This window comes from Oncorhynchus clarkii, chromosome 18 (genome assembly GCF_045791955.1).
Source record: "Oncorhynchus clarkii lewisi isolate Uvic-CL-2024 chromosome 18, UVic_Ocla_1.0, whole genome shotgun sequence".
Classification (NCBI taxonomy): domain Eukaryota; kingdom Metazoa; phylum Chordata; class Actinopteri; order Salmoniformes; family Salmonidae; genus Oncorhynchus; species Oncorhynchus clarkii.
Window position 1 is genome coordinate 50,961,349 of NC_092164.1, and position 26,457 is coordinate 50,987,805.

Sequence of the window (26,457 nt, forward strand, 5' to 3'; positions counted from 1 at the left end):
ACAGTACATTCCTCTCAGAACACACACACACACACACACACACACACACACACACACACACACACACACACACACACACACACACACACACACACACACACACACAGAGACTAGTATAGTTTGACTCCCATGCAGTTGTTCTACAGTACTGAATATATTAGAAGCTACTAGTCCAGTCGTACTGGTGTGTTGGTTATTGTTACAATCTTAGATAGAAAGCACAGCCTCCAACTCAACTCCTGTCCCCACACCTACCCACTGCCCCCACTTCAACTCCTGTCCCCACCCCTACCCACAGCAACTCCTGTCCCCACCCCTACCCACTGCCCCCACTTCAACTCCTGTCCACACACCTACCCACTGCCCCCACTTCAACTCCTGTCCCCACCCCTACCCACTGCCCCCACCTTAACTCCTGTCCCCACACCTACTGATGGACAACTTCTACTTGAAGAGCCACTTTCAGCATCGTAAGCCCCTCCCTCACAGTCCCAAAGACCAGCCCACCCCCAAATAGACAGCCAATGGTAGAAGAGAAAGAAAGAGCATGCAGGGGATTGGATGGATACATGCTGGTGCCTTTACACAACGGACCAAACTCTAACCAACCAGCAACTGATCAGCCACTTATTAATAATGTACTGAAACCAGCTTGTGTGATGATGATAATGATAATATGTTGAGTGAGTGATATGATTTATATATATATATATATATATATATATATTTAGTCAATGAAGCGCAAGTGATATATTTGTGTGTGTGTGTGTTTGAGCTTGTGAGCGCATGCTTGCATGTACGGCGTGTGTATATTTGCTTAAGTGTGTGAGTGCGTACTTGTGAGTGTGTGTGGTGTATGTGGGTTGAGAGCACAGCTCCACAGATTGACGTGATATAGAAATGGTGATCATGCGACTGGTTAGTGGCAACGACAGAAAAAGTATTTCAACCAATGATTATTTACATATAAACTTTTGAAACCGCTAAATACACATCCTTTCGTTCATTCGAGTATTATTTTCATTATTACTATTATTTACCAACCAGTCCAGAACATTGATATATTATTGGTTATTATTACTATCCATAGAACTAATCACCTTTGTACAGCGTAAAGGAGCAAACCAGACAGCTAGCCGCTAGCCCTGTGTTAGCATTCAGCACCAGGGTCGTATTCATTGACACACAACGGAAAACGTTGTAAAACATTTTGCAATGGAATACGGAAATGTGCATTTCTTATTGGACCAGGTAGTCTTAGGTCCAGGTAGTCCTCTCTGTTTCAGTCCGTTTTCTTTGTTTGGTGCCTAATGAATACAACCCAGGGATGTTGAGGAGGGTAAACACTCATAATCTGTTGTTTAAACACCCCTTCACTTGGTGAACAGTGTTTACACAACTACTACCATCAGGTAGCGTTGTTAGCATTAGCTAATGTTTATGTTACCCCAGCGGTTTGTTTACCCACCATTTTATTTAACACTATATCCCTGGTTAGAATCCCTTGCTAACTACCAGTGAATGCTGCCACAACGTTGTCCTGAGGTTGTCAGAGCGTTGTGGGAGGGTTCCCCTACTCTGATTGGCCAAGCACAGAGAGAGGGGTCCAAGCCATGTGTGTGTGTGTGTTTGTGAGAGAGCACCAGGGCAATGGAAGGCACTACAATAGAGACCTTTCCTCTAACCTTTGACCCCAGTGTCTGTGTGGCCAATCAGATGACACTCTCTTTCCTCCTCTGTTTGTCTCTGTCCCTTCTTCTCCCCCATCCCTCTTTCACTTGGCTCATTCGCTCCGTGGAACAGACACTAGAGTATTGTGCTAGAACACCGGATAAGAGCTTGTGTTTTTACAAAATAATCAGTTCATTACATCATCAGAACAATAATCATATAATATCAATAACAACATTTACTTAAAAAAAAAAAAAATTGTCTATCACATTTTTATATATTTTTTTCCAGCTGATATATTTTGTTATTTTTTTAAAAGTGTATTTATATTTTTTAAAGAAATGTTTGAGTCCGTGGAGAGACGGGCACTCTCAGTAACAACTGACATGGAGGACAGGAACATAGGAAATAAGAGAGGGAGGAAGATACGGGAGAAGGAGATGTGAAGCGACAGGACGGGAAGGGAGCTGGAGTGATAAGCATCTCTGTGTGTGTGTGTGTTATGCGTAGAACTCCTCCTGTTTGTCAGCTTTCTGGTAGGTGACGGTGGCTTGCTTGGGTTCCTCCAGTGTGTAGCTGCCTTCATCTTTCTTCTTCATCCTGTACACCAGCAGCATGACCAGGAACGCTGCAAACAGGGCCCCCACCACGCCCCCCACTATCACCGCTGTGGACGGAGAGATAGAGGAAGGGATGGTGGGGAGAGGGAGGGAGGGACAGAGTGGGAGGAAGGGAGAAAGAAAGAGGAAACAGAGAGAGAGAGAGACATATGGTAAACAATGTAGAACTCATTCTGAATAGGACAAAAGATTCAGAACATGTAATGAACAGAGACACATACACTAATGCCATGCAAGTGGTTGAAGTGGGCTAGCGCTGACCACTGGTATACAGACCACTGGTATACAGACCACTGGTATACAGACCACTGGTGTCTCTAATTGTCTACTGCTTCTGTATGTCTTCTGGAGAATATGGAATCTAAAGAGATTCAAATATAATAAAATTACCCCGGTACGGTAAATTAAATTAGTTTAATGAGGACCGGCATCTTCAAGTACCACTTTAAGCACTGCAGGCAATGCTAACATATGAACTGACGTCTGTCATTATCATCTATTATACCCCAAGCTGTGTGTATTTACATAGTATCTACATAGTACACGCTATCATGTGTCATGACCGCACCTACATATTAAGATCCCGTGTCACTAACACACACAAATCATGTGTAGGCTACTGTTCCTACATACTACAACACACTAACAGCATGTGTCCAGCGCACAGACACACTAAGGACACAGTTAGCCTGCTTTGACTCCTGCTCTTTACCGATCACCACGAAGTCAGCGAAAACCACCGCCAGCAGGCAAGCAATCAGAATGGCTGGGGGGAGACACAGACAGCCAATCAGAATGGCTGGGGGAGACACAGACAGCCAATCAGAATAAAGACAAAAGCTATGCCCGTCAGAAGAATACGGAGAGAAAGAGAGAAATAGAGAGAAAGAGAGAGGAGTGAGAGAGACAAGTAGAGGGAAAGAGAGAGAAGGAGTGAGATATACTAGTAGAGAGAAAGAGAGAGGAGTGAGAGAGACAAGTAGAGGGAAAGAGAGAGAAGGAGTGAGATATACTAGTAGAGGGAAAGAGAGGGGAGTGAGAGAGACTAGTAGAGGGAAAGAGAGAGAAGGAGTGAGATATACTAGTAGAGGGAAAGAGAGAGAAGGAGTGAGATATACTAGTAGAGGGAAAGAGAGAGAAGGAGTGAGATATACTAGTAGAGGGAAAGAGAGAGAAGGAGTGAGATATACTAGTAGAGGGAAAGAGAGAGAAGGAGTGAGATATACTAGTAGAGGGAAAGAGAGAGAAGGAGTGAGATATACTAGTAGAGGGAAAGAGAGAGAAGGAGTGAGATATACTAGTAGAGGGAAAGAGAGAGAAGGAGTGAGATATACTAGTAGAAGGAAAGAGAGAGAAGGAGTGAGATATACTAGTAGAGGGAAAGAGAGAGAAGGAGTGAGATATACTAGTAGAGGGAAAGAGAGAGAAGGAGTGAGATATACTAGTAGAGGGAAAGAGAGAGAAGGAGTGAGATATACTAGTAGAGGGAAAGAGAGAGAAGGAGTGAGATATACTAGTAGAGGGAAAGAGAGAGAAGGAGTGAGATATACTAGTAGAGGGAAAGAGAGAGAAGGAGTGAGATATACTAGTAGAGGGAAAGAGAGAGAAGGAGTGAGATATACTAGTAGAGGGAAAGGTTTGCTATGGGTGGTTTTATTTTTCAGACTGACCGACAGACAGTGTTGTGTGTGTCCTCACCTATCAGAACCTCCTTCCTCTCCAAGATGTTCTTCTGAGGAAGTTGAGCGGCAGAACTTCCTGTGTTAATTGTGTTGCCAATCAGATCAGGTTCTGCCCCAGTCTCCATGCCAAGGCCACGACCAACAACCTCGTTGCCCTGGCGACGGTCCTCCTCCCGGATCTCAAAGTCTCCGCTGGGTCCATTAACCCCTAATTCATTATTCTGAGAGAGAGAGAGAGAGAGAGACAGAAAGAGAAACAGAAAGAGGGACAGAGAGAGAGAGAGACAGAAAGAGGGACAGAGAGAGAGAGAGAGAGAGAGACAAAAAGAGAGACAGAAAGAGGGACAGAGAGAGAGAGAGAGAGAGAAACAGAAAGATAGACAGAAAGAGGGACAGAGAGAGAGAGAGAGAGAGAGAGAGAGAGACAGAAAGAGAGACAGAAAGAGGGACAGAGAGAGAGAGAGACAGAAAGAGAGACAGAAAGAGGGACAGAAAGAGGGACAGAAAGAGGGACAGAAAGAGGGAGAGAGAGAGAGAGAGAGAGAGAGAGAGAGAGAGAGAGAGAAAGAGGGACAGAGAGAGAGAGAGAGATAGAGAGCAAAATAAAAAGAAAGGGGGATTGAGAGAGAAAGACACACAATTATAGATTGGTGATTGGGGAAAGGGGATACCTAGTCAGTTGTACAACTGAATGAGAACCCAAATAAACGTCACATTATCTCCAGAAGCTGTGGAGTGTTTCAGCCTATTTAGCTGGATGCTAATCATGTAATTAATCATTAACGATGCTACTAACGAGGAGCCTCGCTCTTAACGAGGACCACCTGTGTCTCTCCTCCACATGTGATGGATAAATACACACAGGATACACACAAACACACACCATTGTCGTAGAAGGCTGCTGTGGGCGTGTGCTCCTCTCTGTGGGTGCGGCTTTAATAGGCGTGGTCACCAGAACACTGGGCCTAAAGGGGGCGGAGCTAGACCTCTCAGCTAGAGCTGGGCCAATCGTAGTGGGTGGAGCTGTTGTCTTTGGGAGGGGTGTGGTCTCTGTATCTGTAGTGGTCACTTCTTCCTCTTCTTCTTCTTCTTCCGTGGTGGTCTCCATAGGCATACTGGTGGTGGGGTCTGGGGACAGGTAGACATCCTCGTCCTCTTCTTCTGTGGTGACCAGGTCCTGCACGCCACTAGAGGGTGCTACACTCTCCGCCAGAGGCGTCGCTGTGCTGGTGGTCGCCATGGGAATAGCCGCCGGGCCACGGGGTGAGATGGTGGTCTGGGCGGCTCTCGCTCTTTCACGTTCTCTTTCTCGTTCCCTCTCTATTTCCCGTTGCCTCTCTCTCTCTCTTTCTCTCTCCCTCTCCTTTTCTCTCTCCCTCTCTCTATCCCTCTCCCGCTCTCGTTCTCTCTCCCGCTCCATCTCCCTTACTCTCTCTCTTTCCCTCTCCCTCTCTCTCTCCCTCCCTCTCTCCCACTCTATCCCACTCTCCCCCTCTCCCTCAGTGGGTAGTGGGGTGGGGAGAGCATCGGGGTTGGGATTGGGCTCGGCTGCAGGTGGGGCTGAGGGGGCGGGGCCAGTAGCCTGGGTGGTGGAAAGGGGAAGGGGCTCCTCAGTGCTGAAAGACACACCCACCACTGTAGGGTTGACCTTCATCTCTGGAACTATGGAGAGAAAGAAAGAGGGAAGGAGATTAACTGTTAAAGGGATTAACTGTTAAACTAGTTATGAACAAAACAAATTATTAGAGTGAGAGGAAATGAGAGAGATAGAATGGCTAAACACAGTCATAGATGCTCATCTGAAACAGAAATAGAATGGCTATACACAAATCACAGAAACTAATCTGAAACAGAAATAGAATGGCTAAATACAGTCATAGAAGCTAATCTGAAACAGAAATAGAATGGCTAAATACAGTCATAGAAGCGAATCTGAAACAGAAATAGAATGGCTAAATACAGTCATAGAAGCTAATCTGAAACAGAAATAGAATGGCTAAATACAGTCATAGAAGCGAATCTGAAACAGAAATAGAATGGCTAAATACAGTCATAGAAGCTAATCTGAAACAAACAAAGGCCTCTTACAAATAAGTGTTATGGAGGTAATTACACACACACACACACACACACACACACACACACACACACACACACACACACACAACACACATACTCAAACTAAAACACACACAATGGCCTGTCTGCATGAGATCATCTGATCTGCTGTCTGTAATCAGATTACTGTAAATAAGATCACTTAGTCTGGGTGGAGATCTGGCTACTGGGAGGGTGTGTGCCCAGTTCCTGTGTTTCGTTAATGCAAGGCCGTGTATGTGTGTGTTTATGCGTGTGTATGTGTGTGTTTATGTGTGTGTATGTGTGCGTTTATGCGTGTGTATGTGTGCATTTATGCGTGTGTATGTGTGTGTTTATGCGTGGGTGTGTGTGTGTTTATGCGTGTGTATGTGTGTGTTTATGCGTGTGTATGCGTGTGCGTGTGTGTGTTTATGCGTGTGCGTGTGTTTATGCGTGTGCGTGTGTGTTTATGCGTGTGTGTGTGTGTTTATGCGTGTGTGTGTGTGTTTATGCGTGTGTATGTGTGCATTTATGCGTGTGTATGTGTGTGTTTATGCGTGTGTATGTGTGTGTTTATGCGTGTGTATGTGTGCGTTTATGCGTGTGTATGTGTGCGTTTATGCGTGTGTATGTGTGCGTTTATGCGTGTGTATGCGTGTGCGTGTGTGTGTGTTTATGCGTGTGCGTATGTGTGTGTTTATGCGTGTGTATGTTTATGCGTGTGTATGTGTGTGTTTATGCGTGTGTATGTGTGTGTTTATGCGTGTGTATGTGTGTGTTTATGTGTGTGTATGTGTGTGTTTACGCGTGTGTGTGTGTGCTTATGCGTGTGTATGTGTGTGTTTATGCGTGTGTATGTGTGTGTTTATGCGTGTGTATGTGTGTGTTTATGCGTGTGTATGTGTGTGCTTATGCGTGTGTATGTGTGTGTTTATGCGTGTGTATGTGTGTGTTTATGCGTGTGTATGTGTGTGTTTATGCGTGTGTATGTGTGCGTTTATGCGTGTGCGTGTGTGTGTGTTTATGCGTGTGCGTGTGTGTGTGTTTATGCGTGTGTATGTGTGCGTTTATGCGTGTGCGTGTGCGTGTGTTTATGCGTGTGTGTGTGTTTATGCGTGTGTATGTGTGCGTTTATGCGTGTGCGTGTGCGTGTGTTTATGCGTGTGCGTGTGTTTATGCGTGTGTGTGTGTTTATGCGTGTGTATGTGTGCGTTTATGCGTGTGCGTGTGTTTATGCGTGTGCGTGTGTTTATGCGTGCGTGCGTGTGTTTATGCGTGTGAGTGTGTGTGTTTATGCGTGTGCGTGTGTGCGTTTATGCGTGTGTATGCGTGTGCGTGTTTATGCGTGTGCGTGTGTGTGTGTTTATGCGTGTGCGTGTGTTTATGCGTGCGTGTGTGTTTATGCGTGTGCGTGTGTGTGCGTTTATGCGTGTGCGTGTGTGCTTATGCGTGTGTATGTGTGTGTTTATGCGTGTGTGTGTGTGCTTATGCGTGTGTATGTGTGTGCTTATGCGTGTGTATGTGTGTGTTTATGCGTGTGTATGTGTGTGTTTATGCGTGTGTATGTGTGTGTTTATGCATGTGTATGTGTGCGTTTATGTGTGTGTATGTGTGCGTTTATGCGTGTGTATGTGTGCATTTATGCGTGTGTATGCGTGTGCGTGTGTGCGTGTTTATGCGTGTGCGTGTGTTTATGCGTGTGCGTGTGTGCTTATGCGTGTGTATGTGTGTGTTTATGCGTGTGTGTGTGTGTGCTTATGTGTGTGTATGTGTGTGCTTATGCGTGTGTATGTGTGTGTTTATGCGTGTGTATGTGTGTGCTTATGCGTGTGTATGTGTGTGTTTATGCGTGTGTATGTGTGTGTTTATGCATGTGTATGTGTGCGTTTATGCATGTGTATGTGTGCGTTTATGCGTGTGTATGTGTGCGTTTATGCGTGTGTATGTGTGCGTTTATGCGTGTGTATGCGTGTGCGTGTGTGCGTGTTTATGCGTGTGTATGTGTGTGTTTATGCGTGTGTATGTGTGTGTTTATGCGTGTGTGTGTGTGTGTTTATGCGTGTGTATGTGTGTGTTTATGCGTGTGTGTGTGTGCTTATGCGTGTGTATGTGTGCGTTTATGCGTGTGTATGTGTGCGTTTATGCGTGTGTATGTGTGCGTTTATGCGTGTGTATGTGTGCGTTTATGCGTGTGTATGTGTGCGTTTATGCGTGTGTATGTGTGCGTTTATGCGTGTGTATGTGTGCGTTTATGCGTGTGTATGCGTGTGTTTATGCGTGTGTATGCGTGTGCGTGTGTGTGTGTTTATGCGTGTGTGTATATGTGTGTTTATGCGTGTGTATGTGTGTGTTTATGCGTGTGTATGTGTGTGTTTATGCGTATGTATGCGTGTGTTTATGCGTGTGTATGTGTGTGTGTGTGTGTGTTTATGCGTGTGTATGCGTGTGCGTGTGTGTGTGTTTATGCGTGTGCGTGTGTGTGTGTTTATGCGTGTGCGTGTGTTTATGCGTGTGCGTGTGTGTGTGTTTATGCGTGCGTGTGTGTGTTTATGCGTGTGCGTGTGTTTATGTGTGTGTGTGTGTGTGCTTATGCGTGTGTATGTGTGTGCTTATGCGTGTGTATGTGTGTGTTTATGCGTGTGTATGTGTGTGTTTATGCGTGTGTATGTGTGTGTTTATGCGTGTGTATGCGTGTGCATGTGTGTGCGTTCATGCGTGTGTATGTGTGCGTTTATGCGTGTGTTTGTGTGCGTTTATGCGTGTGTATGCGTGTGCGTGTGTGTGTTTATGCGTGTGCGTTTATGTGTGTGTGTGTGTGTGTGTTTATGCGTGTGTGTGTGTGTTTATGCGTGTGTATGTGTGTGTTTATGCGTGTGTATGTGTGCGTTTATGCGTGTGTATGTGTGCGTTTATGCGTGTGTATGCGTGTGCGTGTGTGTGTGATTATGCGTGTGCGTGCGTGTGTGTTTATGCGTGCGTGTGTGTGTTTATGCGTGTGTGTGTGTGTGTTTATGTGTGTGTGTGTGTGCTTATGCGTGTGTATGTGTGTGCTTATGCGTGTGTATGTGTGTGTTTATGCGTGTGTATGTGTGTGTTTATGCGTGTGTATGTGTGTGTTTATGCGTGTGTATGTGTGTGTTTATGTGTGTGTATGTGTGAGTTTATGCGTGTGTATGTGTGTGTTTATGCGTGTGTATGTGTGTGTTTATGCGTGTGTATGTGTGTGTTTATGCGTGTGTATGTGTGTGTTTATGCGTGTGTATGTGTGTGTTTATGCGTGTGTATGTGTGTGTTTATGCGTGTGTATGTGTGTGTTTATGTGTGTGTATGTGTGAGTTTATGCGTGTGTATGTGTGTGTTTATGCGTGTGTTTATGTGTGTGCATGTGTGTGCGTTTATGCGTGTGTATGTGTGCGTTTATGCGTGTGTATGCGTGTGTGTGTGTGTGTGTTTATGCGTGTGCGTGTGTGTGTTTATGCGTGTGCGTTTATGCGTGTGTGTGTGTGTGTTTATGCGTGTGTGTGTGTGTTTATGCGTGTGTATGTGTGTGTTTATGCGTGTGTATGTGTGTGTTTATGCGTGTGTATGTGTGTGTTTATGCATGTGTATGTGTATGCATGTGTATGTGTGTGTTTATGCATGTGTATGTGTGTGTTTATGCGTGTGTATGTGTGTGTTTATGCGTGTGCGTTTATGCGTGTGTATGTGTGTGTGTTTATGCGTGTGTGTGTGTGTTTATGCGTGTGTATGTGTGTGTTTATGCGTGTGTATGTGTGTGTTTATGCGTGTGTATGTGTGTGTTTATGCGTGTGTATGTGTGTGTTTATGCATGTGTATGTGTATGCATGTGTATGTGTGTGTTTATGCATGTGTATGTGTGTGTTTATGCATGTGTATGTGTATGCGTGTGTATGTGTGTGTTTATGCGTGGGTGTGTGTGTGTTTATGCGTGTGTATGTGTGTGTTTATGCGTGTGTATGCGTGTGCGTGTGTGTGTTTATGCGTGTGCGTGTGTTTATGCGTGTGCGTGTGTGTTTATGCGTGTGTGTGTGTGTTTATGCGTGTGTGTGTGTGTTTATGCGTGTGTATGTGTGCATTTATGCGTGTGTATGTGTGTGTTTATGCGTGTGTATGTGTGTGTTTATGCGTGTGTATGTGTGCGTTTATGCGTGTGTATGTGTGCGTTTATGCGTGTGTATGTGTGCGTTTATGCGTGTGTATGCGTGTGCGTGTGTGTGTGTTTATGCGTGTGCGTATGTGTGTGTTTATGCGTGTGTATGTTTATGCGTGTGTATGTGTGTGTTTATGCGTGTGTATGTGTGTGTTTATGCGTGTGTATGTGTGTGTTTATGTGTGTGTATGTGTGTGTTTACGCGTGTGTGTGTGTGCTTATGCGTGTGTATGTGTGTGTTTATGCGTGTGTATGTGTGTGTTTATGCGTGTGTATGTGTGTGTTTATGCGTGTGTATGTGTGTGCTTATGCGTGTGTATGTGTGTGTTTATGCGTGTGTATGTGTGTGTTTATGCGTGTGTATGTGTGTGTTTATGCGTGTGTATGTGTGCGTTTATGCGTGTGCGTGTGTGTGTGTTTATGCGTGTGCGTGTGTGTGTGTTTATGCGTGTGTATGTGTGCGTTTATGCGTGTGCGTGTGCGTGTGTTTATGCGTGTGCGTGTGTTTATGCGTGTGTGTGTGTTTATGCGTGTGTATGTGTGCGTTTATGCGTGTGTTTATGCGTGTGCGTGTGTTTATGCGTGTGTGTGTGTTTATGCGTGTGTATGTGTGCGTTTATGCGTGTGCGTGTGCGTGTGTTTATGCGTGTGCGTGTGTTTATGCGTGTGCGTGTGTTTATGCGTGCGTGCGTGTGTTTATGCGTGTGAGTGTGTGTGTTTATGCGTGTGCGTGTGTGCGTTTATGCGTGTGTATGCGTGTGCGTGTTTATGCGTGTGCGTGTGTGTGTGTTTATGCGTGTGCGTGTGTTTATGCGTGCGTGTGTGTTTATGCGTGTGCGTGTGTGTGCGTTTATGCGTGTGCGTGTGTGCTTATGCGTGTGTATGTGTGTGTTTATGCGTGTGTGTGTGTGCTTATGCGTGTGTATGTGTGTGCTTATGCGTGTGTATGTGTGTGTTTATGCGTGTGTATGTGTGTGTTTATGCGTGTGTATGTGTGTGTTTATGCATGTGTATGTGTGCGTTTATGTGTGTGTATGTGTGCGTTTATGCGTGTGTATGTGTGCATTTATGCGTGTGTATGCGTGTGCGTGTGTGCGTGTTTATGCGTGTGCGTGTGTTTATGCGTGCGTGTGTGTGTTTATGCGTGTGCGTGTGTGCTTATGCGTGTGTATGTGTGTGTTTATGCGTGTGTGTGTGTGTGCTTATGTGTGTGTATGTGTGTGCTTATGCGTGTGTATGTGTGTGTTTATGCGTGTGTATGTGTGTGCTTATGCGTGTGTATGTGTGTGTTTATGCGTGTGTATGTGTGTGTTTATGCATGTGTATGTGTGCGTTTATGCATGTGTATGTGTGCGTTTATGCGTGTGTATGTGTGCGTTTATGCGTGTGTATGTGTGCGTTTATGCGTGTGTATGCGTGTGCGTGTGTGCGTGTTTATGCGTGTGTATGTGTGTGTTTATGCGTGTGTATGTGTGTGTTTATGCGTGTGTGTGTGTGTGTTTATGCGTGTGTATGTGTGTGTTTATGCGTGTGTGTGTGTGCTTATGCGTGTGTATGTGTGCGTTTATGCGTGTGTATGTGTGCGTTTATGCGTGTGTATGTGTGCGTTTATGCGTGTGTATGTGTGCGTTTATGCGTGTGTATGTGTGCGTTTATGCGTGTGTATGTGTGCGTTTATGCGTGTGTATGTGTGCGTTTATGCGTGTGTATGCGTGTGTTTATGCGTGTGTATGCGTGTGCGTGTGTGTGTGTTTATGCGTGTGTGTATATGTGTGTTTATGCGTGTGTATGTGTGTGTTTATGCGTGTGTATGTGTGTGTTTATGCGTATGTATGCGTGTGTTTATGCGTGTGTATGTGTGTGTTTATGCGTGTGTGTGTGTGCTTATGCGTGTGTATGTGTGTGCTTATGCGTGTGTATGTGTGTGTTTATGCGTGTGTATGTGTGTGTTTATGCATTTGTATGTGTGCGTTTATGCGTGTGTATGCGTGTGCGTGTGTGTGTGTTTATGCGTGTGCGTGTGTGTGTGTTTATGCGTGTGCGTGTGTTTATGCGTGTGCGTGTGTGTGTGTTTATGCGTGCGTGTGTGTGTTTATGCGTGTGCGTGTGTTTATGTGTGTGTGTGTGTGTGCTTATGCGTGTGTATGTGTGTGCTTATGCGTGTGTATGTGTGTGTTTATGCGTGTGTATGTGTGTGTTTATGCGTGTGTATGTGTGTGTTTATGCGTGTGCATGTGTGTGCGTTTATGCGTGTGTATGTGTGCGTTTATGCGTGTGTTTGTGTGCGTTTATGCGTGTGTATGCGTGTGCGTGTGTGTGTTTATGCGTGTGCGTTTATGTGTGTGTGTGTGTGTGTGTTTATGCGTGTGTGTGTGTGTTTATGCGTGTGTATGTGTGTGTTTATGCGTGTGTATGTGTGCGTTTATGCGTGTGTATGTGTGCGTTTATGCGTGTGTATGCGTGTGCGTGTGTGTGTGATTATGCGTGTGCGTGCGTGTGTGTTTATGCGTGCGTGTGTGTGTTTATGCGTGTGTGTGTGTGTGTTTATGTGTGTGTGTGTGTGCTTATGCGTGTGTATGTGTGTGCTTATGCGTGTGTATGTGTGTGTTTATGCGTGTGTATGTGTGTGTTTATGCGTGTGTATGTGTGTGTTTATGCGTGTGTATGTGTGTGTTTATGTGTGTGTATGTGTGAGTTTATGCGTGTGTATGTGTGTGTTTATGCGTGTGTATGTGTGTGTTTATGCGTGTGTATGTGTGTGTTTATGCGTGTGTATGTGTGTGTTTATGCGTGTGTATGTGTGTGTTTATGCGTGTGTATGTGTGTGTTTATGCGTGTGTATGTGTGTGTTTATGTGTGTGTATGTGTGAGTTTATGCGTGTGTATGTGTGTGTTTATGCGTGTGTTTATGTGTGTGCATGTGTGTGCGTTTATGCGTGTGTATGTGTGCGTTTATGCGTGTGTATGCGTGTGTGTGTGTGTGTGTGTTTATGCGTGTGCGTGTGTGTGTTTATGCGTGTGCGTTTATGCGTGTGTGTGTGTGTGTTTATGCGTGTGTGTGTGTGTTTATGCGTGTGTATGTGTGTGTTTATGCGTGTGTATGTGTGTGTTTATGCATGTGTATGTGTGTGTTTATGCATGTGTATGTGTATGCATGTGTATGTGTGTGTTTATGCATGTGTATGTGTGTGTTTATGCGTGTGTATGTGTGTGTTTATGCGTGTGCGTTTATGCGTGTGTATGTGTGTGTGTTTATGCGTGTGTGTGTGTGTGTTTATGCGTGTGTATGTGTGTGTTTATGCGTGTGTATGTGTGTGTTTATGCGTGTGTATGTGTGTGTTTATGCGTGTGTATGTGTGTGTTTATGCATGTGTATGTGTATGCATGTGTATGTGTGTGTTTATGCATGTGTATGTGTGTGTTTATGCATGTGTATGTGTATGCATGTGTATGTGTGTGTTTATGCGTGTGTATGTGTGTGTTTATGCGTGTGTATGTGTGTGTTTATGCGTGTGTGTGTGTTTATGCATGTGTATGTGTGTGTGTATGCGTGTGTGTGTGTTTATGCGTGTGTGTGTTTATGCGTGTGCGTGTGTGTGTTTATGCATGTGTGTGTGTGTGTGTTTATGTGTGTGTGTGTGTGTGTTTATGCGTGTGTGTGTGTTTATGCGTGTGTGTGTTTATGCGTGTGTGTGTTTATGCGTGTTTATGCGTGTGTATATGCGTGTGTACGTGTGTGTTTATGCGTGTGTATGTGTGTGTTTATGCATGTGTATGTGTGTGTGTATGCGTGTGTATATGCGTGTGTATGTGTGTGTATATGCGTGTGTATGTGTGTGTTTATGTGTGTGTATGTGTGTGTATATGCGTGTGTATGTGTGGGTGTATGCATGTGTATGTGTGTGTTTATGCGTGTGTATGCATGTGTATGTGTGTGTATATGCGTGTGTATGTGTGTGTATATGCGTGTGTATGTGTGTGTTTATGCGTGTGTATGTGTGTGTTTATGCGTGTGTATGTGTGTGTTTATGCGTGTGTGTGTTTATGCGTGTGTGTGTTTATGCGTGTGTGTGTTTATGCGTGTGTATGTGTGTGTTTATGCGTGTGTATGTGTGCTTATGCGTGTGTGTGTTTATGCGTGTGTGTGTTTATGCGTGTGCGTGTGTTTATGCGTGTGCGTGTGTGTGTTTATGCATGTGTGTGTTTATGTGTGTGTGTGTGTGTGTGTGTTTATGCGTGTGTGTGTGTTTATGCGTGTGTGTGTTTATGCGTGTGTGTGTTTATGCGTGTTTATGCGTGTGTATGTGTGTGTATATGCGTGTGTATGTGTGTGTTTATGCGTGTGTATGTGTGTGTTTATGCATGTGTATGTGTGTGTGTATGCGTGTGTATATGCGTGTGTATGTGTGTGTATGTGTGTGTTTATGTGTGTGTATGTGTGTGTATATGCGTGTGTATGTGTGGGTGTATGCATGTGTATGTGTGTGTTTATGCGTGTGTATGCATGTGTATGTGTGTGTATATGCGTGTGTATGTGTGTGTATATGCGTGTGTATGTGTGTGTATATGTGTTTATGCGTGTGTATATGCGTGTGTATGTGTGTGTTTATGCGTGTGTATGTGTGTGTTTATGCGTGTGTATGTGTGTGTTTATGCGTGTGTATGTGTGTGTTTATGCGTGTGTATGTGTGTGCTTGTGCGTGTGTGTGTTTATGCGTGTGCGTGTGTGTGTTTATGAGTGTGTGTGTTTATGCGTGTGTATGTGTGTGTTTATGCGTGTGTATGTGTGTGTGTATGTGTGTGTTTATGCGTGTGTATGTGTGTGTTTATGCGTGTGTATGTGTGTGTTTATGCGTGTGTGTGTATGTGTGTGTTTATGCATGTGTGTGTGTATGTGTGTGTATATGCGTGTGTATGTGTGGGTGTATGCATGTGTATGTGTGTGCTTATGCGTGTGTATGCATGTGTATGTGTGTGTATATGCGTATGTATGTGTGTGTATATGCGTGTGTATGTGTGTGTATATGTGCTTATGCGTGTGTATATGTGTGTGTGTGTGTGTGTTTATGCGTGTGTATGTGTGTGTTTATGCGTGTGTATGTGTGTGTTTATGCGTGTGTATGTGTGTGTTTATGCGTGTGTGTGTTTATGCGTGTGTGTGTTTATGAGTGTGTGTGTTTATGCGTGTGTATGTGTGTGTTTATGCGTGTGTATGTGTGTGTGTATGTGTGTGTTTATGCGTGTGTATGTGTGTGTTTATGCGTGTGTATGTGTGTGTTTATGCGTGTGTGTGTATGTGTGTGTTTATGCGTGTGTGTGTGTATGTGTGTGTTTATGCGTGTGTATGTGTGTGTTTATGCGTGTGTATGTGTGTGTTTATGCGTGTGTATGTGTGTGTGTATGCGTGTGTATGTGTGTGTTTATGCATGTGTATGTGTATGCATGTGTATGTGTGTGTTTATGCGTGTGTATGTGTGTGTTTGTGTGTGTTTATGCGTGTGTAGTCCCTGTGTTTAATTTGACCTCAGATTTGGGGTTGGGAGTCAGAGCTGCAGATTTAAACACAGCAGCTGTCACCTCTTAAACCAACAGGCTGCAGAGAATTCACACACACACAATCTAACATAGGCCCACTACACGTTCAAACATGCCTATGTTAGATTGTGTGTGTGTGTGTGTACATAGGCCCCCTACATGTTCAAACATGCCTATGTACACACACAAACACACACACACACAACAAACTCACAGCCAGATCCAGAGCCTGAGAAGAGGTCTTCATCATCATAGAACTCATCTCCAGAAGAACCTTCTAGATCTATAGACGGAACCCAGGTCTGACCCTGAAGAGAGAAAGAAAAGACAGGTTATTCTTCTCTCTGTTTGTTTGTTTTGTCCATTTCATCCATCATAGAAAACTTAGTTAGATGAGACTACTTTCAGAATGATAAAGCCAAAGAGATGAGAGGAACTATCCATTAGGGAAAAAGAAGAAGAGACAGAGACTAGAAAATAGAAGAGAGAGATGGACCATTATCTTCCATTAACAGGAGAGAGAAGACAAGGCATCTGTTTCTCTCTCTCACACGAGAGACTGTCAGACTGTTCTATTGAGTTGTATAACTGACCACTATTGAGTTGAGTATAAGTACTATTGTAGAGTCTGAACCAAAGCTGAAAGTTTGGCAGGCCAAAGTTGTTTTTAGTTCTTTAATGGCTTAGAGATGAGAAGAGCTGTTTGTTGGTAATCTCAATAAGTGGATGTTGGATACATAACAATGTCTGTCATATTTTTATACAGCCCAGAAACACTGTTTCACCTGAGAGTTACATACAGTCAGAAAAATAGCAAACGATGAGAGAGTCATTTCATTATCAGCATAAAACCAAAACACACCACAACCATAGTACACCACAACCATAGTACACAAACACCATAGTACAAACACCATAGTACACCACAACCATACTACACCACAACCATAGTACACCACAACCATAGTACACCATAACCATAGTACACCACAACCATACTGCACCACAAACATACTGCACCACAACCATACTGCACCACAACCATACTGCACCACAACCATACTACACCACAACCATACTGCACCACAACCATACTGCACCACAACCATACTACACCACAACCATACTACACCACAACCATACTACACCACAACCATACTACACCACAACCATACTACACCACAACCATACTACACCATAATAATCCAGGTAGGTAACATTAGATCTTAGGTAACATGTGGTCGTGTTGTGATGACCTAGCCACCCCAAGCTCAGGTCAAAAGAAAGGTGACAGGGTTAGGGTGAGCTCCCGGCCTGAATGTCCTCACCTCCACCCTCTCTGACCTTCCCCAAAACGGTTAAGTCGTTTACTGCTGAGGACAAGCCACTTCATACGGCTATGGGGAATAGGGACGTTACATATGGGGTGACTTGGAAAGATGTGGGGTGGTTTATGGTAGGTATGATAGGTTCAGGGTAGATACTGTAGATTTTATTTGGATAATTACTGTAGTACTATCAGCTAGCTTCCTACTGTTCATTATAAACTGTTGTGTATAGTCATCATATCTTAAAGTCAACCTCTGGCAGGCAGGAAGAAACAGACAGACACACAGACACACACAGACATACAGACAGACAGTGCCAGTTAGCTAGTGTAATCCCACTGCTCTCTCTGCCTCCAGGAAACACAAAGGAAACCTGATGCCACTGAAAGCCAATTAAACCATCAAGCAATGTAGAAACTAGAAACCTGACCTCAGTGTGGCTCTACTTGCTTCACTGTGGACCGTACTAGAACCACAATTCAAATGGAACGCTATTCACTTTATAATGCACTCTTTCTGGCACCCTATCCCTGTATAGTGTCCAGCTTTTGGTCAGAAGTAGTGCTTTCTCCTCTTATAGGGCACTACTTTTGATGAGCTGTGCTTTAGTTATAGTGGTAGTGCACTACAGGGAATAGATTTTCTCTGAGTGATTAGTGCCTTTTGAGGTCAGTTTGGATTATTCAAAAATAATCACGTTTTTCTATTTCGTTTGTGATACTTTTTTAAAACATTGAATGCATTATGAAATAATTACTTTAAAGTGATTTGAGCTTTTGAATGGAAATTCCAAAGCCAAAAATAGTGAACAGTCAAATGCCAAAATATTGAAAACATTCCATTGTCTCTGTCAGGTCCACATTGGGTAAACATCAATAGAAAAATAGGAAATTACTATGAAAAATGACATTTTTCAGGTTTGTATATGTATTTCTTCGTTTTTAAAGTCATTATCTCATCTCTGATCAGGCAGTAGCATCCAGCCAGCTAGACAACCATCTACCGTTATCTCTGATCAGGCAGTAGCATCCAGCCAGCTAGACAACCATCTACCGTTATCTCTGATCAGGCAGTAGCATCCAGCCAGCTAGACAACCATCTACCGTTATCTCTGATCAGGCAGTAGCATCCAGCCAGCTAGACAACCATCTACTGTTATCTCTGATCAGGCAGTAGCATCCAGCCAGCTAGACCACCATCTACCGTTATCTCTGATCAGGCAGTAGCATCCAGCCAGCTAGACAACCATCTACCGTTATCTCTGATCAGGCAGTAGCATACAGCCAGCTAGACCACCATCTACCGTTATCTCTGATCAGGCAGTAGCATCCAGCCAGCTAGACAACCATCTACCGTTATCTCTGATCAGGCAGTAGCATCCAGCCAGCTAGACCACCATCGACCGTTATCTCTGATCAGGCAGTAGCATCCAGCCAGCTAGACAACCATCTACCGTTATCTCTGATCAGGCAGTAGCATCCAGCCAGCTAGACAACCATCTACCGTTATCTCTGATCAGGCAGTAGCATCCAGCCAGCTAGACAACCATCTACCGTTATCTCTGATCAGGCAGTAGCATCCAGCCAGCTAGACAACCATCTACCGTTATCTCTGATCAGGCAGTAGCATACAGCCAGCTAGACCACCATCTACCGTTATCTCTGATCAGGCAGTAGCATGCAGCCAGCTAGACCACCATCTACCGTTATCTCTGATCAGGCAGTAGCATACAGCCAGCTAGACAACCATCTACCGTTATCTCTGTGCTCCCCACACTCACTGTACAGTCTTTGAGTCATCCTACTTAGTTAGGCTAGTAGCTGCCTAAGTATGCTGCAGAGCTGTCTGACAATAATTGTACTAGTTCTTCAAAGTACATAAGGTATATATTCAAGACTGCTTATTACTACAACTATCAATCGGGCAGAGCTACCTCACGAACGGTCACTAACCCTATTGTCTGTACATTCCTCTCTTATGCGGTCTGTTTGTAGACCATCCGTCTCTGTCCAAGCCAGGGAGAACAGGTGCAATGGATTATGGTCATTGTAGTTAATAACCACGTTTCTACGCTGAACTAGTTTGAATATTTGCCTAATGAAAACTCCCAGCGTCCCACATACAGTAGTTCTTTATTTAATTTCTCTAGAGAAATGGCGCGCTGAGCTCACAAAAAAAAGAACTAAAATGAACTGACGTCGGTCAATTAGTTGTTTAATAACTCAACACTACCTCTGAGATAGAACTATAAGATATCGAAAGATATAGGTCCAAATGAAAGTTCTTTACACATGGGAGAATTACTAAATGTTGTTTTGATTCTCTGAGCAGGTCTGTAGAGAAACAACATTCACATGGGAGTCTGAAAGTAGGCAGTCTGAAAGTAGACTGAACCTTTCTTTTATTGCAGGGCTACTGTTACTAGCAAACCCAACGATCAGTCAGCACTGAAAAGTGCTGAAAAGACATCTCAAACCGTTCATGGCAGCAGTGTGTGTGTGTGTGTGTGTGTGTGTGTGTGTGTGTGTGTGTGTGTGTGTGTGTGTGTGTGTGTGTGTGTGTCTATAGCAAGGATCTGTTTTACAATGAGGCCCGTTGCTAGGAGCAACCTCTGTCTTTCACAGAAATTCACATCTCCCACAGTGAGGCAACCACACACACAACCTTAAATGAACACACACGCAAACACAACTTATACGTACACACATGACTGTAACTAAATAGGCAGGAGTTACGTAACACCAAATAAACAACCCAAAAACAAGTTAAAAACAGACTGTTTCTCTCCTCCAGCTCTCTCGCCCTTCATCGGTCTCCCTTTATCTTTCCTTTCATCTGTTTTTCTCCCTTATCTATCCCTCCTTCTCCCTTTATCTCCCTCTCCCACACCCTCTCTCCCAATCCTTCTCTGATTGTTGTTGGAGCTGTGTCAACAACCCCCTCCTTCCTCTCCTCTCATCCTCCTATCTTAACCCTCCTCCTCGGGCTAGCTGTGAGACTGTCCCTTGAAGAAGCCTCTCACATACCACCCCTGATTATAAACACACACACACACACACACACACACAGTGTTTCACGCCTGCTTTGTTTTCCTCTGTGTCCAGTCTGAGTAAGCATGTAGGTTATGTCTGTGTGTGTTTATGATGTGTATGTGTGAGAGAGATAGAGGACAGAGAGATGCATGTCTATATGTCTGTATCCTTTATGTGTATTCTATGTTTATCCTTCTACATTAATGTCTCTCCATCCGCAGGGTAAATATACATGAGTGCATATTACAAGTGTAAATGTATGGTATGACCTCATTCTGAAGTGTGTTACTCTGTGTATAATGACAGGGTGTGTGTACATACGTATGTCTGTGCTCGTATAAACAAGTATGTAATCACAGGGTTTGTTTGTGGTGTGTGTGTGTGTGTGTGTGTGTGTGAGCAAGGGAGAGTGAGTGAGTTGTGTGATTTTGGGTGGCGAATACAACCGAGGCTGCAGTTTGTCTGCACACAGACAATCAGGAAAGTCGGCTAAAAACAGAAGCACATGTACGCTATACAACACAGGATAATTAACACACCACACTGAGAGGTGGACACACACACATACAATGCATTATGATGTGGTTATAATGAATGTACGACTTGTCATGAGCATGTATGACATTCTTATAATGTCTTATGAATATATCTTGAAGTGTAACAAATATCTTGAACACGTGGATGTTAAAAGCAGGATCAGAAAGGTCAAGTGTGCCAGCGAACGCCTGCGTTGTTACATACAAGTCAGTCTTTGTTTCAAGTCAAACTTATGGTGTTCTTTCAGAATGTTTAGGAAAGTTAGCTGGCTAACTCTTTCATCCTGTTTTGTGACAGTTCTACCCCTCAGTAACCCCACCCTTATTCAATGCACTGTAATGTGTAATGTGTCGACTGTAATGTATAGAGCAGAAACTCTACATGACAGTGAATCATATCCATTCTACACAACACATTTTTATCTAGCCATTTGGTTCCATGACGTTGCACCCTCCAGTCTAGAATAAGCCCCTTTGTTTTTGAAGTTAACTGTTGTTATAAGTTGCTGTATGAATGACATGTTATTTTAAGTCCAGGCTTTTCCTGTCTTTACTGTTTTCCAGTGTGTGTGTGTGTGAGAGAGTCTGTGTGCATGTGTGTGTGTGTGTGTGTGTGTGTGTGTGTGTGTGTGTGTGTGTGAGAGAGTCTGTGTGTGCGTGCGTTTGTTTTTCTGGTTTCTAACAGGTTGATCCTGCTAGGTCAACCAGCTCCCTGCTCTCTCTCACAGAGACAGGGAGCTAAACTGTGATTCACATCAAAATACATATCCTGCTACACAGGACTAGAGGCTAGTGGTTCATAACACACAGTCTGCTACACAGGACTAGAGGCTCGTGGTTCATAACACACAGTCTGCTACACAGGACTAGAGGCTAGTGGTTCATAACACACAGTCTGCTACACAGGACTAGAGGCTAGTGGTTCATAACACACAGTCTGCTACACAGGACTAGGCTCGTGGTTCTATGTCAATACTTTGCATATGTGTGAATTCCATAACTGTTGACGTGCAAAACTGTTTTCCAGTCCCAGCTCAAGCGTATTATTTTGTGTTCCTGATAACTGCATGCTCTTGTTTAGTGCTTTATGTTTGCCTCAAGCAATTACGGGCTCCCGAGTGGCGCAGCGGTCTAAGGCACTGCATCTCAGGCATCACTACAGACCCTGGTTCGATTCCAGACTGTATCACAACCGGCCGTGATTGGGAGTCCCATAGGGCGGTGCACAATTGGCCCAGAGTCGTCTGGGTTTGGCTGGGGTAGGCCATCATTGTACCTCTACGCAGACGACACCATTCTGTATACTTCTGGCCCTTTGGACACTGTGTTAACAAACCTCCAAACGAGCTTCAATGCCATACAATACTCCTTCCGTGGCCTCCAACTGCTCTTAAATGCTAGTAAAACTAAATGCATGCTCTTGTTTAGTGCTTTATGATTGCCTCAAGCAATTACGGGCTCCCGAGTGGCGCAGCGGTCTAAGGCACTGCATCTCAGGCATCACTACAGACCCTGGTTCGATTCCAGACTGTATCACAACCGGCCGTGATTGGGAGTCCCATAGGGCGGTGCACAATTGGCCCAGAGTCGTCTGGGTTTGGCTGGGGTAGGCCATCATTGTACCTCTACGCAGACGACACCATTCTGTATACTTCTGGCCCTTTGGACACTGTGTTAACAAACCTCCAAACGAGCTTCAATGCCATACAATACTCCTTCCGTGGCCTCCAACTGCTCTTAAATGCTAGTAAAACTAAATGCATGCTCTTGAAACGATCGCTGCCCGCCCGACTAGCATCACTACTTTGGACGGTTCTGACTTAGAATATGTGGACAACTATAAATACCTAGGTGTCTGGTTAGACTGTAAACTCTCCTTCCAGACTCACATTAAGCAACTCCAATCCAAAATTAAATCTAGAATCGGCTTCCTATTTGGCAACAAAGCCTCCTTCACTTATACTGCCAAACATACCATCGTAAAACTGACTATCCTACCGATCCTTGACTTTGGCGATGTCATTTACAAAATAGCCACCAACACTCTACTCAGTAAATTGGAGGTAGTCTATCGCGGTGCCATCCGTTTTGTCACCAAAGTCCCATATACTACCCACCACTGTGACCTGTACGCTCTCGTTGGCTGGCCCTCACTACATATTCGTCGCCAAACCCACTGGCACCAGGTCATCTATAAGTCTTTGCTAGGTAAAGCCCCGCCTTATCTCAGGTCACTGGTCACCATAGCAACACCCACCCGTAGCACGCGCTCCAGCAGGTATATTTCACTGGTCATCCCCAAAGCTAACACGTCCTTTGGCCGCCTTTCCTTCCAGTTCTCTGCTGCCAATGACTGGAACGAATTGCATAAATCACTGAAGCTGGAGACTTATATCCCCCTCACTAACTTTAAGCATCAGCTGTCAGAGCAGCTTACCGATCTCTGCAGCTGTAAATAGCCCACCAACTACCTCATCCCCATATTGTTATTTATTTTTCGTCTTTTGCACCCCAGTATTTCTACTTGCACATCCTCATCTGCACATCTGTCACTACAGTGTTTATGCTAAATTATAATTATTTTGTCAGTATGGCCTATTTATTGCCTTTCCTCCTTCATTTGCACACACTGTATACAGATGTTCTATTGTGTTATTGACTGTACGTTTGTTTATTCCATGTGTAATTCTGTGTTTTTGTCAAACTGCTTTGCTTTATCTTGGCCATGTTGCAGTTGTAAATTAGAACTTGTTCTCAAATAAAAGGTTGATCCATCCTCAGTTCTCTCCTATCACAGCCATTAAACTCTGTAACTGTTTTAAAGTCACCATTGGCATCATGATAAAAATCCCTGAGCAGTTTCCTTCCTCTCCGTCAACTGAGTTAGGAAGGGCGCCTGTATCTTTGTAGTGACTGGGTGTATTGATACATCATCCAAAGTGTAATTAATAACTAAACCATGCTCAAAGGGATATTCAATGTCTGCTTTTTTTTTACCCATCTAGCAATAGGTTCCCTTCTTTGAAAGGCATGGGAAAACCTCCCTGGTCTTTGTGGTTGAATCTGTGCTTGAAATTCACTGCCCGACTTAGGGACCTTAAAAGATAATTGTATGTGTGGGGTACAGAGATGGGTAGTCATTCAAAAATCATGTTAAACACTATTATTGCCCCCAGAGTTAGTCTATGCAACTTATTATCTGACTTGTTAACCTCCAGTGTAGGGAGCAGTATTTTGATATTTGTATGAAAAACGTACCCAAATTAAACGGCCTATTTCTCAAGCTCAGAATCTAGAATGACATATAATTGTCGGATTAGGATAGAAAACACTCTAAAGTTTCCAAAACTGTCAAAAAATTGTCTGTGAGTATAACAGAACTGATATTGCAGGCGAAAACCTGAGGAAAATCCAACCAGGAAGTGCTGTGTTTCCTGAAACCGCTCTGTTCCATTGCATGCCTTCCCTCCATTTAAAGGGATATCAACCAGATGCCTTTCTTTATGGCTTCCACATGGTGTGAACAGTCTTTAGACATAGTTTCAGGCTTTTATTCTGAAAAATGAGCGAGAACGATCACAGTGCGTCAGTGGATGGCTGGGTGCCAGCAGAGTTTTGCATGCGCAACAGATTGGAGCAGACATTTTCTCTCTATCCTATTGGAAAAGCTATGGTCCGGTTGAAATATGATTTATTATTTATTGTTAAAACAACCTGAGGATTGATTATAAAAAAACATTTGACATGTTTCGACGAACTTTACGGATACTATTTGGAATTTTCGTCTGCCCCGTCGTGACTGCTCGAGCCTGTGGATTTCTGAACATAACGCGCCAAACAAATGGAGGTCTTTTGGATATAAAAATATTCTTTATGGAACAAAAGAAAAATGTATTGTGTAACTGGGAGTCTCGTGAGTGCAAACATCCGTAGATCAAAGGTAAGCGATTAATTTTATTGCTTTTCTGACTTTCGTGACCAAAAGTCTACTTTGCTGCTAGCTGTTTGGAATGTTTAGTCTGCTGAGAGAGATGTCCTAACATAAACGCTTAGATAGCTTTTGCTGTAAAGCTTTTTTGAAATCTGGCACGCCAGGTGGATTTAACAACAAGCTAAGCTGTGTTTTGCTATATTGCACTTGTGATTTCATGAAAATTAAATATTTTTTGTAATTTAATTTGGCGCTCTGCAATTCAACGAATGTTGACCAAAATGATCCCGCTAACGGGAGGGGTTGAATAACAAAGGGGTTGAATACTTGACTCAAGACTCAAGACTCAAGCTTTTCATTTTTTTATTTTTTTATTTTATTCTAAAAACATAATTCCACTTTGACATTATGGGATATTGTGTGTAGAACAGCGACACAAAATCTAAATTCAATCAATTTTAAAATCAGGCTGTAACACAACAGAATGTGGAAAAAAGTCAAAGGATATGCAAACTTTCTGAGGGCACTACATGCTGTATGTGGCACAAGCAAGAATCAAATCCACAACCCTGGTGTTGCACCATGCTGAGCTACAGTGACTGGACTAACACATTTAGAAAAATGGTAATTTAGCCATATTGTCCTGTGTCCATCACAGTTCCAACCCCCTCTCTGCATCTATCTATCTATCCTCTTCCTCTCTCTCCTGTCTTCGACAGCTGGTTGACTTGGGTGGCAGCCAGGCTTGGTCAGGGAGTTTGAGAGAGAAAGAATGGGTGGCAGGTAGCCTAGCGATTAAGTTCGTTGGGCCAGTAACCGAAAGGCCGACGGTTCGAATCCCAGAGCCGGCTAAGTGAAAAATCTGTTGATGGGCCCAAGGCACTTATTAACCCTAATTGCTCCTGTAAGTCACTCTGGAGAAGAGTGTCTGCTAAATGACTACAATGTAAAAACGAGAAAGAGAGAGAGGAAGACAGAGGTGGAGGTATTGTGTGTGTGTGTGTGTGTGTGTGAGAGAGGAGTGTGACAGAGCGATTGGGTTACCAGGTGATGACCTCGTTTAGACACCTGCCACCTTCAGCAGAGATTAGCACAGAAACCCTTCGCATGCACGCACACACATACACTTGGCAGCGAAACCAAGTTTCAGCAGGACCAGTATCTTAATCCTGTCAAGGTAAACTAAGGTAGAGTTAGGGGACAGAGAGAATCCTGTAACAGTGATGGTAGCTTAACTCTGCATACATAGGTTGGGTTTGTCCTAACAGAACTCGGCTAGGGGGACATCTGTGCTCGCATACTCCCTGAAGACCTTCACTTGAAAGACGAGAAAAAAAGCACCAATATTACTGTTGTTTGTCCCTCTTGAGCCACTGTAGCAATAACAGACATAAATAGTCTGAATTCATCTAAGATGAATCAAGAAATGTGTCATTAATTTGGATGTTTCTGCCGAGGTCTTGGTCATGCAGTTTTACATCCAACTAAGATGTTAGGTGCCGTATTTCTCAAGTGAAAAAATGTGCATGAAAACAAACACTTCATGTTACCGCTCCTACTAGGAGTGGTACTGTTGACAAATCAAAGACGAAGGGCCCACCGAACTTCGACTTGCCTCAAGAAAAAATGGTGTGCTCACGAATATCACAAAAAAAAACACATCAAAGCCTGCTAATTGAGTTGTGAAACTCTGACAGACCTAACGGTCTGATAGAAAAACACAGCTGGAGAACTATTGTTGTTATACGCCACTTAGCAGAGGCTTTTATCCAAAGCGACACACAGCAGAGTGGGTGCATACATTGTTTGTATGTACATGTGATCCCTGTGGGAAGTAGAACCCACAACCTTGACGTTGATAGCGCCAGTCTT

The 26,457-nt window shown here is 43.9% G+C and overlaps 1 protein-coding gene across 2 annotated transcripts in view; it reads right to left on the reverse strand.

The window, feature by feature from the left end:
* Window positions 1–413: 413 nt before the first annotated feature.
* LOC139373642 (syndecan-3-like) overlaps window positions 414–26,457 on the reverse strand; it is a 41,225-nt gene continuing 15,181 nt past the window's right edge. The window contains exons 2-6 of one of the 2 annotated variants that reach the window (XM_071114373.1): window positions 15,973–16,066; window positions 4,857–5,635; window positions 3,990–4,194; window positions 3,004–3,057; window positions 414–2,338 (exon numbers count right to left, since the gene is read on the reverse strand). In XM_071114373.1, the coding sequence (XP_070970474.1) occupies window positions 2,172–2,338; window positions 3,004–3,057; window positions 3,990–4,194; window positions 4,857–5,635; window positions 15,973–16,066 (1,299 nt within the window). In that variant the 3' untranslated portion in view covers window positions 414–2,171. The remainder of the gene's footprint in view (window positions 2,339–3,003; window positions 3,058–3,989; window positions 4,195–4,856; window positions 5,636–15,972; window positions 16,067–26,457) is intronic. The other variant, XM_071114374.1, reaches the window with a different exon arrangement.